Source organism: Amblyraja radiata, chromosome 32 (assembly GCF_010909765.2).
Source record: "Amblyraja radiata isolate CabotCenter1 chromosome 32, sAmbRad1.1.pri, whole genome shotgun sequence".
NCBI lineage: Eukaryota > Metazoa > Chordata > Chondrichthyes > Rajiformes > Rajidae > Amblyraja > Amblyraja radiata.
In genome coordinates, this window is record NC_045987.1 from 11283653 (window position 1) to 11300642 (window position 16990).

Here is a 16990-nt window from a genome sequence, read left to right on the forward strand (position 1 = left end):
ATCTCCTAGAGAGTTTTCCAGTACTGGGATACATTGAGTGCAAATACATCCTTTGTGAGAAAAGACAGTGGTCATGTTGTATATAACAGACACAAAGTGCTGGAGTAACTCAGAGAGTCAGGCAACATCTTAGGAGTTTGAAGAAGTCTTGACCAGAAACATCACCTATCCATGTTTTCCAGAGATGGTGCCTGATCTGCAGTTCCTTGTGTCCATTTATAATACAATTGTCTAGACAATAATTGGATGAATGTAAGATAACTCGTGATGTTAACTGAGGAAGAAATGTTAGCCAGCACTGGAAGAACAGCTTAACCGTTTTCAAATTAGCATTGCTTTATTATTGTCACATGCACTGAGATAAAGGGAAGAGCTTGTGTTTACATGCTATCCAATCAAATCAGATAATACTGTACATGAAGACATAAGAAACGGCTGATGCTGGAATCTTACGCAGAATGCAAAGTGCTGGAATAACTCAGCAGGGCACTCAACGTTGCTGGAGGACGTGGATAGGCTTTGTTTCAGGTTAAGTCAGAAGACTGGCCACGACCCAAATCGTCGGCTATTTACACTGTATGTTCTCCACAGATACTAACTCACCTGCTGAGTTCCTTCAACACTTTGAGCTTTGCTTATTGCTGTATCAGATGGGATTGACGTTTGGACCCTGAGGGATTTTTGAGTTTATTCAGAGATGCAGCTTCATTGAGAAAAACAATGTTTCCAAAATTGGTGCAGATTATAAAATAGGACTGGACTTAGTTGTGTTTGCAAACCTGTGATTTAGGGGTGGGGTGATGTTACTGTAATTTCCCATGATATATTGTGTGTACAAGTTTCCATGTCATTGCCTCAGTGCCATTATCTACAACTGTTTCTCTTATTTCATCGCATCTCCTACATCCGGCAGACTCTGAAAATGACTATGCCATATGTTACCTGCTTCCATGGCAACTAGAAATGTCACGGATTAGTTCTATTGCACTGATTAACCAGCGACAATTTCAGAAAAGAGCCAGAATGTTTTCAAAGGAGATGCATCAATCCTGATGATTGGAAGGCAATATTGTACGTCAATTTACATCAGTGGGATAAATTTAAACAGCTTAATTTCTACCTTTAATATGTGATTTTGCAAATATAGATTTTTATTTCACAATATTTTGCATCCATTTTAATTGCTAAAATTAGTAAAATCAAGAACTTCACTCCGAAGAATCTGGAAACTAGGAGAGAAGATTTTCTGTCCATGATTTCTTGGTTCACGAAATGTTAGCACCAATGACTTAGCCAATGTTTAATGCTCAGTCCTGGTTGCTCTTGAAGAAATGGTAATGATGATGAAACCTCTGACGGCCTGAAAAATGCAACCTGCAGCACTCAAAAAAAATTAAGTCTATTTATTTTTTTAACTTTTTTGCCTATTAAGAATTGACTTGCTATAATTGAGCTGAAGTGATTTTAGCGCATCTCTCCTGCTACCGGGTGGAGAATCAGTTAACTTTGTGCAATCAGAACTGAAATCCAGGTCTTCATACCTCATCACTTGACCCTCTGATTCGTTTCACCAAATGACTGGAGAAAGCAACTCATTGATGACATTCACATTGAGTGTTCAGCAGCTACGTGCTACAATTTAAGTATTACATATAGGAAATTAACAGGAAGAATTGTTAATAACTGTTTATAACATATCAACATGTTGGGTGGTCGATAACAGAACATATTTCTTTGGTGTTGGGAAGAAACATAGCAAATAGCAGGAGTAGGCCATTCGCCTCTTCGAGCCAGCTCTGCTGTACCCATTACAACATTCAATATGATCATGGGTGATCATCCAAAATCAGTACCCCGTTCCTGTTTTCTCCCCATATCCCTTGATTCCGTTAGCCCTACGATCTAAGGGTATAGTAATATAATCTCAGTTTTCCTAAAAGTTTTTACTATTTTGTTACAACATGGACAACGTAAAATTACGCCCACTGTGCTATCCAGGTGCTTGCTTTCAAAATTTACACAAATATGATTGCAAATCCCCACTAATGTTCTTGATTTTGTTGGGTACAATGCATATTTGATATATATTTTAAATGGTAGCCTTATAATCCCTGTTTAATGAAACAACATTCACCAAGGTCTGAAATCAATTAGATAAAATGAACAATGCAGAAATGTGATATTCAGCCCTGAAGCCTCCCCCACTCCACCATCTAATTCTCAGTATATCCTCCTATTCCCTTCTCTCTCATGTACTTATCTCAATTCCCCTAAAGTGCATAAATGATAATCATCTCTTTAACCACATGTGGCAACAAGTTGTTATTTCAATCATCCATCAGGTAAAGAAGTTTTTTTTTAAATTATCTGCAGGATTTATTAGGACTATCAGTTGCCATTCTCATAAAAGAACAAACCTCTACAAATACTCAGCAGAACATGCAGCATCTCTGGAGGGAGAATTAAAATTCTAGGTGTAATGCTCTTCCATTGGAACTTGGAGCATAATTTCATAATGTAAATTTGGGGTGGGGGGTGATAGGGGCTGAGAAAATAAGGGAATAATAAATTGGAGAGCAGTTAAAACTAAATACAATGTAAAACTCGTTTGATTTAAAGCTTCTCAATTCTAATGAAAATCATCAATGTAAAATACCAGTGTTCAAAAGGGAACTGCAGATGCTGGAATATCGAAGGTACACAAAATTGCTGGGGAAACTCAGCGGGTGCAGCAGCATCTATGGAGCGAAGGAAATAGGCGACGTTTCAGGCCGAAACCCTTCTTCAGACCAATTCGATATTTCTCTCCACAGATGCTATCTAACGTGCTGAATATTTCTACCACTTTCTTTTATTATTTCACATTTACAGTAGTTAGCTTCTGGACATGACACTTAGTCTTTAACTAAGAATGAGAAAAAATCTTTTTTATGAGTACTCTAACATAATTTTTAAAACAATTATTGGAGGAATTTGGGTGTTCCTATGTGTCACTGAAAATTACCATGCAAGTATAGGAAGCAGTCAGGTGGCAAACGAATATTGGGCTTTAATGGAAGAATATTGGGCTTGAATGGCTCATGTATCAGAGTAGAAATGTCTTGCTCCAATTATATAGGGCTCTTGTGAAATTACATCTAGAATATTGTCGTCAGGTCCAACCTCCTTTATTAAAGAGGCATGGAATTCATTTGGTAGAAGCAATGGGGAAAAGATTCGCTAGATTGATTCCAGCGATGGTGGGTTTGTTGAATGAAGATAGTTTAAACAAATTGAGCCTATGCTGTCTTAAGTGTAGGTGATTTTCCCAAACAGTCAGCCACAGGGAGCCTCAACGATTTCCGCCCAGTGGCACTCACCCCTGTCATTGCTAAGTGCTTTGAGCGGCTGATCTTGGCTCACCTCAAAGCCAGCCTCCCCCCCACACTGGACCCCCATCAGTTTGCCTACCGGGCCAACAGGTCTACAGAGGACGCCATATCGGCGGCCCTACACTCTGCCCTGACCCACCTGGACAACAACAACTCCTACATCAGGTTGCTGTTCATTGATTTCAGCTCCGCTTTCAACACTGTCATCCCCGCCAGCTTGATCACCAAACTCAGCGGGCTTGGCATCTCCACCTCCCTCTGCAACTGGACACTGGATTTCCTCACCAACAGACCACAGTCTGTTAGGGTCAACAACCTCACCTCCACCACTATAACACTGAACACCGGCGTGCCACAGGGCTGTGTGCTCAGCCCTCTCCTCTACTCCCTCTTCACCCACGACTGCATCCCTAAGTACGGATCCAACGCCATCATTAAGTTTGCTGACGACACCACGGTGGTAGGACTGATCAGTGACAATGATGAGTCAGCCTACAGAGAGGAGGTCCAGCACCTGACAACCTGGTGTGCCAATAATAACCTCGTCCTCAACTCCAAGAAGACGAAGGAACTTATTGTCGACTTCAGGAAGGTCAGAGGGGGCAGACATACCCCCATCCACATAAACGGGACTGAGGTGGAGCGCGTCTCCAGCTACAAATTCCTCGGGGTACACATCTCGGAGGATTTGTCCTGGTCCCTCAACACCTCCAAGCTGATCAAAAAGGCACAGCAGCGCCTTTACTTCCTGAGGAGGCTCAAGAAAGCCCACCTGTCCCCCCAGATCCTGACCAACTTCTACCGGTGTACCATCGAGAGCATCCTGACCGCCTGCTTCACGGTATGGTACAGCAGCTGCACTGTTGCGGACAGGAAGGCACTACAACGGGTGGTGAAAACCGTGCAGCACATCATCGGTGCCCCGCTCCCTGCCATGGATGCCCTCCACCGAAAACGGTGTCTGAAACGAGCTGGGAAGATCATTAAAGACCCCTCCCACCCCAACCATGGACTGTTTGCCCTCCTCCCATCAGGGAGGCGGTACAGGAGCCTCAGGTCTCGTACCAGTAGGATGAGGAACAGCTTCTACAATCATACCGTCGCATTGCTGAACTCGGAGTCCCGCCGATAGATTCCTCCGGTCCCTCCGTCCCCATTGTTTAATTATTCTGTATTTTTTATTATTCTGTATCCTCTTTTTTTTTAAATTTCTATATTGCACTACTACGGACTGACGCAAAACTGCATTTCGTTGTACCCATACTCAGTATTTGTGCAATGACATTAAAGTTGAATTGAATTGAATTGAATTTTATTAAAATATTAAAAATCTTAAGTTTACAGTGTAGATGTGAGTACAGTATGTTTCCTTTTGCTCAAAATAAGCCCCGTCTCAGCTCTTTCACAACCCTCTGGCTCCTCCTCCTCTTCCTTTCTTCTTCCCACCCCCCCCCCCCCCCCCCCCCCCCCCCCTACATCAGTCTGAAGCAAAGATACTAGAGGAGCTCTACTCTATAATCTTTGGTCTGAAGAATGGTTTCGGCCCGCAATGTTGCCTATTTCCTTCACTCCATAGATGCTGCCGCACCCGCTGAGTTTCTCCAGTTTTGTCTAACTTTAATAGAATGGGACAAGTTTTTATACATAGTGTTGAGCTGTGGAACATGCTGCCGGTGGTGGAGGAGGCAGATACAGAAGTGGCATTAGGATAGATGCAGGGAAATAAACCTTGGAAGATGAAAAGCTGCAAATCATCCGATTCGAATCTCCCGCCACGGAGAGAACGTTACCTTGGTGACGCGATGCGCGCGCGCGGCCGGCGCTGGGCGGAGCGTGGGCACGCCCTTCCGCGTCGCGCACGCGCGGCGGGAGCGCAGCGATGCCGACGGTTGGGGAGGTGGTGGGGGGGGGGGGGGCGTGGCCCGTCCAACCCGCGCACGCGCACGCGCACAGTGGGGGCGGCAACGGGGCGGGCGCGCGCGCCTCTAACGGCCGCGGCGGCGTCGACTGACGAGCTGAAGGAGCGAAGCGGAGGAGCGGCCGGCCCAGGGCACGGACATACTCTCTCTCACACACACACACACAGGGAAAAGGGGACGCCGCTTCGACCACCATGACCCGCACTCCATAACACGATCCATCCGACCTTTCCTGGGTGCAGCCTCTGCCATTTAAAAAAAAGAAGAAAAAATACTCTCATTCATTGGGGTGTCACGTTGTAGGCCGCGTCCTCAGGTAGGCGGTCACCGAGGAGAATTAATGCAGCGATTCTGCTGAGGAGGGCGATTTTACTGGGGATCTTTATTAAAATTTTTTTGGAAGGTTACGCTTTAAAAAAAAAATATTTTATTATCTGACTTGCGATGGTGGATGTGGATTTCGGCGGCTGCGGTGCGTCTGGGGATGGCAGCAGCCGCAGGAAGATGCCGGAGCCGCTGGACTCGGACTGCGCCGAGGTTGTCCCGCTGGAGCTGTACGACTCCTCCAGGGCCAAAATCGCCGCCAACCTGGCCTGGATCTTCTCCAAAGCCTACGGAATAGGTAACACTAAAAAATCATTTCCACAATTGCATCTCTATCCTGATTTATTGCTGTTGAAAAGAAATGCAAGTTCATGGGCTGACAATGATTAACATATTTGCTGATTTCTTTGTTTAAATTTGCTTGTGGAAGACTATAAGATAAATTATTTTGGGCAAATATTATTATTTTTTAATTGGAGAGGCTCATTGCAAAGTAGCAGGAATCTCAGATTCATTTATTGCGAGAATGGCATCTGGGGATTCGTTTGGCTGTGGTATCCACGTGAATAGTGTTTAGATTTTTGATTGATTAAAAACCATACATTTTTGAACTCATGAAATGTTTATTTTTATTGCTTGGCTCTTGACTAGAATTTATCTTTTGTGGTGGAATTCTGGTTCTGTTTTCATCTTGAAAGGAAACTTTCCAATTTGACTGTTAACATAGGTAAGAAAGAACAGATATCAAAACGGGTCTACATGCCTCCTTTGATTTGGATATGAGGAATGTATGAAAAATGTGAAATATTTAGATGCTGTGGGACTAGCCAGTAGGCAAAACCACAACCAATGTGGTGATAATTGGTCTGATTTTCTCATCAGAGATCATGTATACACAACACTTGCACTGCTTTACATGGAGTGCAAGAATGGGGATGGAAGACTAATGATTATGGTATTGGATTTACAAGCTGTAGACTGATAAAGGAGGACATTCAGCCAAATTGGCTTTGTTACATTTCACCGAAATAATAAATAAATACTTTATTGATCCCCTCAGGGAAATGTCCCTCCACCTATCTTTATTTAACCCCACCGACATATCCATCAGTTTATTTTTCATTTGCGCTTATCCAGGTTCTTAATTTCTTTAAATGCTTTAGTGCAATCCTCAGAGCTGGCATGTACATTTAACATTAAAAGACTTCCCATTACTTTGCCTGCTATATTTTAAAATTTAAATAAAATGAAGAGCTCTTGCAGCTATCTTGTGTCATTCTATGGTGCCTTTGCCCTGACTGATCCTCGTGTGACTTAAGATCCACAATATTATGGAAGAATTTAAAAAAAAATACTCTCAGCAAGCAGATGTTTGATGCAAATTAGTTATGACAATTTCTAGCGATGCTCACATCTCTGAATAATTAAAAATAAATAAATTACATCATATTATGTATATGCATATCTCGAGTTCAGTTTAACCTGCACTTATGTTTAAGAAGGAACTGCAGATGCTGGAAAATCGAAGGTAGACACAAATGCTGGAGAAACTCAGCGGGTGAGGCAGCATCTATGGAGCGAAGGAAATAGGCAAAGTTTCGGGCCAAAACGTTGCCTATTTCCTTCGCTCCATAGATGCTGCCTCACACGCTGAGTTTCTCCAACATTTTTGTCTAACCTGCACTTATGTTCCTCCTTAAATTAGTGCTTTCCTTGCATTTTGAATGATGGTGATTTTCCCTTTTTCTTATGACGGTGAAGACCAAGGTCTCTGGCAGCTCACAGAACATTTTCATTCCCACACAAAATTTCATTGTGACCATTTCTCCCCCAGATTTTCCCATTTGTGAAATACTGGGGGAAATTAAAGAGCCTAATTAAATTACCACGATGTGGCCTGACATCAGGAAAAGTCAAAATGAAAAACTACCTGTTTGATGTGATGTTTAAGAAGGAACTGCAGATGCTGGAAAATCGAAGGTAGACAAAAATGCTGGAGAAACTCAGCGGGTGAGGCAGCATCTATGGAGCATTACATTATTGATGTAATGTTCTTCGGGATGGAAATCTGCCAGAGTTTGACCTATGTATCACTAATGTCTTATACGCTGACTCCTTATGCTTTAAGAGTAATCTTCTTAAGTAGTAATTACTGCCAGGCAATGCCTCGCACATCCTATGAATAGATACAAACATATCTACTGTTGGTTTCCTGAATCCTTAAAAATATAATGGGATCACTGCAATGTTGACATTTTACTCATTGAAAAGATCATGAATTATTTTGTTGCAACACTTTTTACTTGGAGAATTCCTCAATAGAATTGCATATTTTGGGAATACTCGCTGCTGATGGTCTTTGAAAATGTGGTGAATTGAGTTTGATACAGGTGACTTGTATTTTAAGTGTAGCTCCAGAACAAAATGTAATTTGTTCTGGCCTCTTGCGTAAAGATATGTATCAAAAAAGGTCATGTTCTAAACTAAAATTATTAATTGCCATCAGTATTCAAAATAGTTGTTTTGCTTTGTTAGCTATGTGGGACAGGGAAAAGAGTTAATGACTATAATTTAAAATGTGTGAAAAATGGAATATAAGTAAATATCACTCAGTCTTTTTACCATGATAGTGACCATGCATCATGACAGAATAATGATGAACTATGTCACCATTAATACAGCAGCTTAAAGCATGTAGGCAGTTAATGGAAACGCTTTTACTTTTTTAATGTTTCACTGTATTAGTTTCCTTCTAATTATGTAACTATGACAAAAGATGATAGCAACACTGTCGGCTGCCCTTGTATGAATCCCTGCATTATGTAGGGTATGTGTTTACGTTCCCTGAAAACTACCCATGTTGCAATTTTCCATAATGAGAAGTAACATCATCTACTTCTATAAGGCAAATGGAATTGGGGGAAAAAAAAAGTTTGTTTATATTTATTCACATAAATTCCATGAGAGTGAATTTATTTTGTACCTCAAATTTTTGGGTATCAATATGCGAATTCTATTACAGGTGCACAACCTTTTATCCGAAAGCCTTGGGACCAGATACTTGTCGGATTTCGGAATTTTTCGGATTTCCGAATGGAAGATTTTTAGCGTAGATTAGGTAGGTAGCTTGAAAAGTCTGGAGCGGCTGCCTCCTCCCCGGAGAATCATTGCATAAATGTTAGTCAGTTAGTTTGGAGGGATTTTATGTGGTGGGGGGGGGGGTGAAGGGGGAAACTTTAATTCTTAGTCCCCTACCTGGTCGGAGAGGCGGGGAGCGGGCAATGCCTTACCGGGTCGCCGTGCAGTAAGCTCCGGAGCGCTGTGGCCGCCGACTCCCAACATCGCGGAGCTGGGGGCTGCGGGCGTCCGGCCGCGGGCGGCGCTGGATTTGGAGCGCGTCGCAGCGCTGGGATACCAGCGGGGAGCAGGCAATGCCTTACCGGGTCGCCGTGCGGTAAGCTCCGGAGCGCTGTGGCCGCCGACACACAACATGTCGGCGGCCACAGCGGTGCTGGGGCTGCGGGCGTTCGGCCGCGGGCCGCGCTGGATTTGGAGCGCCGCGCAGCCAGGGGTAGAGTTTCCGGGGTCGGAGCTACAACCGGCGCCGCCCGCGGACGGACGCCCGCAGCCCCAGCTGGGAGTCGGCGGCCACAGCGCTCCGGAGCTTACTGCACGGCGACCCGGTAAGGCATTGACCGCTCCCCGCCTCTCCGACCAGGTAGGGGACTAAGAATTAAAGTTTCCCCCTTCACCCCCCCCTTTCACATAAAAGCCCTCCAAACTAACTGACTAACATTTAAGCAATGATTTACAGATGTTTAAGTGTCTTCCCGGTCTCCGGGTAGGAGGCAGCCGCTACAGTAGTACAGACCTGGGTTGACCGTGGGTCGTTTCGGGTCAAGTTTGGCGCCAAACGCGAGCTTTGGTGTGCAGACGACATCCTGGAAAAATGGCCGGTTTTTGGAGTTTTTCGGTTTCCGGAACTCCGGATAAAAGGTTGTGCATCTGTACCGAGTTTCCATTACCTGAATGATTTTAATAACATGGCAGTCGCTTTTACTATCGAATCGGATAGTGGAGGATGGAGTTAAAGGGAAAGGGTTTCTTAAATGTGTGAGCGTAGAGACAGAGGGGTGTAAAATGAGGGTAGAAGCAATAGGTAGCAAGGTGAAAAGTAAAAGTGGCAGGCCGGCAAATCCAGGGCAAAAATCAAAAAGGGCCACTTTTCAGCATAATAGTATAAGGGGTAAGAGTGTTGTAAAAACAAGCCTGAAGGCTTTGTGTCTCAATGCAAGGAGCATTTGTAATAAGGTGGATGAGTTGAATGTGCAGATAGCTATTAACGACTATGATATAGTTGGGATCACGGAGACATGGCTCCAGGGTGACCAAGGCTGGGAGCTCAACATCCAGGGATAATCAATATTCAGGAGGGATAGACAGAAAGGGAAAGGAGGTGGGGTAGCGTTGCTGGTTAGAGAGCAGATTAACGCAATAGAAAGGAAGGACATTAGCTTTGAGGATGTGGAATCGATATGGGTAGAGCTGCGAAACACTAAGGGGCAGAAAACGCTAGTGGGAGTTGTGTACAGGCCACCTAACAGTAGTAGTGGAGTTGGGGATGGCATCAAACAGGAAATTAGAAATGCGTGCAACAAAGGTAAAACAGTTATAATGGGTGACTTCAATCTACATATAGATTGGGTGAATCAAATTGGCAAAGGTGCTGAGGAAGAGGATTTCTTGGAATGTATGCGGGATAGTTTTCTAAACCAACATGTAGAGGAACCAACGAGAGAGCAGGCTATTCTAGACTGGGTATTGAGTAATGAGGAAGGGTTAGTTAGCAGTCTTGTTGTGCATGGCCCCTTGGGCAAGAGTGACCATAAGATGGTTGAGTTCTTCATTAGGATGGAGAGCGACATCGTTAATTCAGAAACAAGGGTCCTGAACTTAAAGAAAGGTAACTGAGGGTATGAGACGTGAATTGGCCAAGATAGACTGGCGATTGATTCTTAATGGGTTGACGGTGGATATGCAATGGAAGGCATTTAAAGACTGCATGGATGAACTACAACAATTGTTCATCCCAGTTTGGCAAAAAAATAAATCAGGGAAGGTAGTGCATCCGTGGATAACAAGGGAAATCAGGGATAGTATCAAAACAAAAGATGAAGCGTACAAATTAGCCAGAAAAAGCAGCCTACCAGAGGACTGGGAGAAATTCAGAGACCAGCAGAGGAGGACAAAGGGCTTAATTAGGAATGGGAAAATAGATTATGAAAGAAAACTGTCAGGGAACATAAAAACTGACTGCAAAAGCTTTTATAGATATGTGAAGAGAAAAAGATTAGTTAAAACAAATGTAGGTCCCTTGCAGTCAGAAACGGGCGAATTGATCATGGGGAACAAGGACATGGCAGACCAATTGAATAACTACTTTGGTTCTGTCTTCACTAAGGAAGACATAAATAATCTGCCGGAAATAGCAGGGGACCGGGGGTCAAATGAGATGGAGGAACTGAGTGAAATCCAGGTTAGCCGGGAAGTGGTGTTAGCTAAATTGAATGGATTAAAGGCCGATAAATCCCCAGGGCCAGATAGGCTGCATCCTAGAGTACTTAAGGAAGTAGCCCCAGAAATAGTGGATGCATTAGTGATAATTTTTCAAAACTCTTTAGATTCTGGAGTAGTTCCTGAGGATTGGAGGGTAGCTAATGTAACACCACTTTTTAAAAAGGGAGGGAGAGAGAAAACGGGGAATTACAGACCAGTTAGTCTAACGTCGGTAGTGGGGAAACTGCTAGAATCAGTTATTAAAGATGGGATAGCAGCACATTTGGAAAGTGGTGAAATCATTGGACAAAGTCAGCATGGATTTATGAAGGGTAAATCATGTCTGACGAATCTTATAGAATTTTTCGAGGATGTAACTAGTAGTATGGATAAGGGAGAACCAGTGGATGTGTTATATCTGGACTTTCAGAAGGCTTTCGACAAGGTCCCACATAAGAGATTAGTATACAAACTTAAAGCATACGGTATTGGGGGTTTAGTATTGATGTGGATAGAGAACTGGCTGGCAGACATGAAGCAAAGAGTAGGAGTAAACGGGTCCTTTTCACAATGGCAGGCAGTGACTAGTGGGGTACCACAAGGCTCAGTTCTGGGACCCCAGCTATTTACGATATATATTAATGATTTGGATGAGGGAATTGAATGCAACATCTCCAAGTTTGCGGATGACACGAAGCTGGGGGGCAGTGTTAGCTGTGAGGAGGATGCTAGGTGACTTGGATAGGCTGGGTGAGTGGGCAAATGCATGGCAGATGCAGTATAATGTGGAGAAATGTGAGGTTATCCACTTTGGTGGCAAAAACAGGAAAGTAGATTATTATCTGAATGGTGGCCGATTAGGAAAGGGGGAGATGCAACGAGACCTGGGTGTCATGGTACACCAGTCATTAAAAGTAGGCATGCAGGTGCAGCAGGCAGTGAAGAAGGCGAATGGTATGTTAGCATTCATAGCAAAAGGATTTGAGTATAGGAGCAGGGAGGTTCTACTGCAGTTGTACGGGGTCTTGGTGAGACCACACCTGGAGTATTGCGTACAGTTTTGGCCTCCTAATCTGAGGAAAGACATTCTTGCCATAGAGGGAGTACAGAGAAGGTTCACCAGACTGATTCCTGGGATGTCAGGACTTTCATATGAAGAAAGACTGGATAGACTCGGTTTGTACTCGCTAGAATTTAGAAGATTGAGGGGGGATCTTATAGAAACGTACAAAATTCTTAAGGGGTTGGACAGGCTAGATGCAGGAAGATTGTTCCCGATGTTGGGGAGGTCCAGAACAAGGGGTCACAGTTTTAGGATAAAGGGGAAATCTTTTAGTACCGAGATGAGGAAAACTTTTTTCACACAGTGGTGAATCTGTGGAATTCTCTCCCGCAGAAGGTAGTTGAGGCCAGTTCATTGGCTATATTTAAGAGGGAGTTAGATGTGGCCCTTGTGGCTAAAGGGATCAGGGGGTATGGAGAGAAGGCAGGTACAGGATACTGAGTTGGATGATCAGCCATGATCTTATTGAATGGCGGTGCAGGCTCGAAGGGCCGAATGGCCTACTCCTGCACCAATTTTCTATGTCTATGTTTTACAGATTTTATACACTGTTATTCGTCAAAAATAAACCTGAATGCAACTAATCTGTTGCAGTGGTTCTAATTTCATGAACATTTCCTCTGGTACTCTATTTCTATGACTTCTGAGACTATAAGCATGACTCCAGCACTTTTGTCTACCTTCGATTTTCCAGCATCTGCAGTTCCTTCTTAAATACTCCAGTATGGTTTGTGGCCTCTTTGGTACCAGACTCAAGAATGTTAACAAATGCGTACAGAGCATACTGAAGGGAGAGAGTGAAGAGCCAATTATGGTTCACATAGGTAGAAAGAGGAATTGGGATCCTGTGAGCAGATTTTCAGGAGCTAGTTAATGGGTCAAAAACAGAATCTCTGTCTATTGTTTCCAGCGATACAGGTAACAAGTGCAGAAGTAGGGGGAGTGAGCAAATGAATGTGCGGCGGGAGAAGTAATGTGGGAGGGAGAGCATTGGAGATCTCAGACTTGTAAACTGTAAAAGACAGATGGGTTACACCGCAACATGACCAGATCTATATGATTGGCACTTCTGGCAATGGTATGGGAGAAGTTAGCTGGGGAATGGAAATTAAGAGCGAGTCAGGAGAGAGGGAAACACAGATGAAGTGAAAGTTAGAAAGGTAGTAAGCAGAATAAGTAGGCAGTGCAACAAAGCCAAGCACCAAATGGGCCCACAGCAAAGGAAAATTGTTAAAAGGTACCAAAACGAAAGCATTATAAATTCACAATAATGTATATGAATTGATGACATAAATAGTTGTAATTGGGTATGCTCCAATTGCTATAAAGCAGAGATGTGGCTGTGAATATTCCAGAATGTTTGACAATTAGAGAGATGAGCAGCAAGGAAAAGGAGGTATGATAATGCTGTTGAGTGATGGCATCAGTATATATAATACTAATTAAAGGATCTTGGCTTGCTTCCGGGCCCAGTATGATGTAGAGCTTTTCTTCCATTGCCACGCCTCTGGGCCTTTCTCTATGAGAAGGAGTCCTCACCTCCCAGTGACAACCCCTTTTCCTGTATCCAACGTTCTCCTCTTGAACCCTGCCCCACCTCACCCCCTTCCCCTGTACCTGCCTCTTACCTTCTCTGGACCTTTTTATTTCCATCTGTCGGTACGACATCAACTATATTGACTTCTTTACTCCCCTCAGATACTCCAATCTCACCCCCTCTGAACACACAGCCCTCTGCCAATTTAGCAACAATCCCAACATTATATTAAACCCACCAACAAAGGAAGAGTTGTTGTAGTCTGGCAGGTTGACCTCAACCATGCTAAGCTGACGTCAGTTCTCGGACTCCTCATCCTACCGACACCTTGAACATAACCCCACAGACGAATACCAGGCCACCATCGCCCAAACTGTTTCTGATTGCATCGCCTCTGGCCGCTTCCCTTAACTCTTTCTCCACTATTCTCAATTCCTCTGCCTCCACCGCATCTACTCCCATGATGATTTTCCATTCTAGGACATCTGAGATGTCCTTTCTTTCCTCTCTTCCTCTGTCTTAACTATAACCTGAAGTCGGAAGAAGGGTTTCGGCCCGAAACCTTGCCTATTTCCTTTGCTCCATAGAAGCTGCTGCTCCCACTGAGTTTCTCCAGCACTTTTGTCTACTCCCAAATACAGTTTTGCTATGATTTTGCCTAAATGCACAACTTCATTCATTACCGCAATACATGTTTTTAATGTTATTTAATGGGTTTTTCTTCGTCATTATCATCTTCAAAGGGTTTCCCCTGTATTTCAGTACAGGTGACAGTAATAAGCTAGACTAAACACAGCTTATATAGAAATAAAGAACTGCTGGTTAATAAAACAAGGGAACAAAGTGCTGGGCTAACTCAGCTGGTCAGGCAGCATCTCTGGAGTACATAGACAGGTGACGTTTTGGGTTGAGACCCTTCAGACTGAAGAAGGGTCTCAACCTAAAACATCACCTTATCATGTTCTCCATGAGATGCTGCCTGCTGTCCCTCCAACACTTTGTGTCCTTTATTCAATTTATTTACACTAGCGCCTTTTAATTATAGTGAATTGGTCTTCACAGGGGCACTGAGAAAAACAAAAATTAGCTTAACCTATATGCTCATCACAGGGGCAACTTTAAACATACATTTTGAAGGAAGGTAGAGAGATTTAGGTTCATTTAAAAAGATGATGCTTTAATGGCAGGAGAACTTGCCAGCCTTGCTCATTCCTTGCACTCCTGAAATTCTTAACATTTCACATTTGTCTTGTCATCATTTCAAATATTAATACTTTGCATAATTTGCGCTCCATCTGTCAACTCCCTTTACCCCCCCCCTCCCCTTTTTATCAACCAATCAGTTTACGCTTTGAGTGACCCCATATCCTCAGATTTACTTTCCTTCCTTTTTGTACTTTTTTTCTATATGCACAACGAAAAGGATCAGCCTCACAATACAACTGATTGAATATATTTGTGTGCAATTTGGGAAGTCAAAGCAGGATAGTGAATGGTAGGGCCATGGGTAGCATTGTAGAGCAACGGGAGTGAAGATGCATGTTTTCTGAAAGTGGCGTCACAGATAGATAGGGTGGTCACGAAGGCTTTCGATACATTGGCCTTCATGAATCAGGTTATTGAGTATAGAAGTTGGGATGTTATGTTACAGTTGTAAAAGTAATTGGTGAGGATACATTTGGAGTATTGTATTCAGCTTTGGGCACCCTGCTATAGGATAGATGTTGTTAAGCGGGAAAGAGTGCAGAGAAGATTTACGAGGATGTTGCCAGGACTTGAGGGCCCGAGCTCTAGGGAGAGGTAAGGCAAGCTAAGACTTTATTCCTTGGAGTGCACAAGTACTTGTACTTCCGGTGGTGCTGGTGCCAGCAGCCTCCACCTACATCTTTTTGTTTTTTTGTTTATTTAGTTATGTAAAAGTGTGTTTTTTTTGTGGGTTTTTTGTGTTTTTATGTGGGGGAAGAGGGTACGGTGCGGGGGATACCGTCCTTCAGCCGCTTCCTGGTGAAGACGCGACTATTATTTGAGTCGCGTCCTCGCCCCCCCCCCCCCCCCAGCGGCCTACCTACTGGATTAGCGTGGCCTTTCCTGCCGGGATCGACCAGATCGACCGGGATCGACCAGAGCTCCAGCAGCAGCGGCGGGACAGCGCTGATACATCGTGGGGCTGGCGATGCCTTACCGGGGATCGCCGTCTGGAGCCCGGAGTGCTGGACCTGTGGCACCGACATCATGGAGCTGCGGTTTGCGGAGCTCCCAACGCGGGCGGCGCTGATGGACAGCGCGGGGTCCTGCGACTCTGCCCGGCTCGGCCTGCGGACTCGGGAGCTGCGGACTCCGGCTGCGGGAGGCGGCTGATCAGGAGGGCCGGGCCGCTGAGGAGGATGTTCACCGTCGGGGTTCGGCGTCGGCGTGAGGGCCTGAACATCGGGCCACCCGGGGCGGCGACTGCGGGTGCTAGGAAGACCTCGACCACGAGTGAACATCTGGGAAGAACGGAGTGGAGGCTGGTTGGACTATGGTGCCTTCCTCACCTTGGTGCCACTGTGTTATGTTGTGTCGTGGACTTTCACTGTTTGTGCTTTTTTTTAATTCTATTTTATTTTTAATATGTTTTATTATTTATTATTATTTATTTATTTTTATTTTTATGATACTGCCTGTAAGGGAAATTCATTTCGTTGTCTCTAACTGAGACAATGACAATAAATTTGAATACAATACTAAAATGTGATTTTATAGCGGTATATAAAATTGAGGGGAGTAAATATAGTGATTGCACAGTGTCTTTTATGCAGAATCAAGATAAAGAATACATAGGTTTACGGTGAGAGGGGAAAGAAATACCAGGAACCTGAAAAGCAACTTTTTCACACAGAGCGTGGTGGGTATATGGAACAAGTTGCCGGAGTAGGTAGTTGAAGCAGGTACTATAGCAATATTTAGATGACACTAGACCAAGGGGAACCCGTTGTGTCCCATCCCCTCAACGCGCGGTTGCGGGGGGGAGGCCTGCGGCGTCACACACACACTAACCACCCGTCACACACGGGGGGAGGGAAGAGGGGGGGTGGAGAGAGAGTGGAGGGGGAGATAGAGGTGGGGAGACAGGGGGCCTGCCTCTCTGGAAACCCGGAGCGGGTAGCAGCGGGGGGAGGAGCAGGGTAGGGGCGGTTAGCAGCGGTTAGCAGCGGGAGGGAGGGGGCGGGGAGGGACGTGA

General features: G+C 44.3%; 1 protein-coding gene across 5 annotated transcripts in view; it reads left to right on the plus strand.

The window, feature by feature from the left end:
- The first annotated feature begins 5325 nt into the window (after positions 1-5325).
- The window catches only part of camsap1 (calmodulin regulated spectrin associated protein 1), a 71665-nt gene continuing 60000 nt past the window's right edge, over positions 5326-16990 (plus strand). For 2 of the 5 annotated variants that reach the window (XM_033048946.1, XM_033048950.1), the window contains exon 1: positions 5329-5912. In XM_033048946.1, coding sequence (XP_032904837.1) covers positions 5735-5912 — 178 coding nt within the window. In that variant the 5' untranslated portion in view covers positions 5329-5734. Of the gene's footprint in view, positions 5913-16990 lie in introns of all 5 variants that reach the window. The other 3 variants (XM_033048945.1, XM_033048947.1, XM_033048949.1) reach the window with 2 other exon arrangements.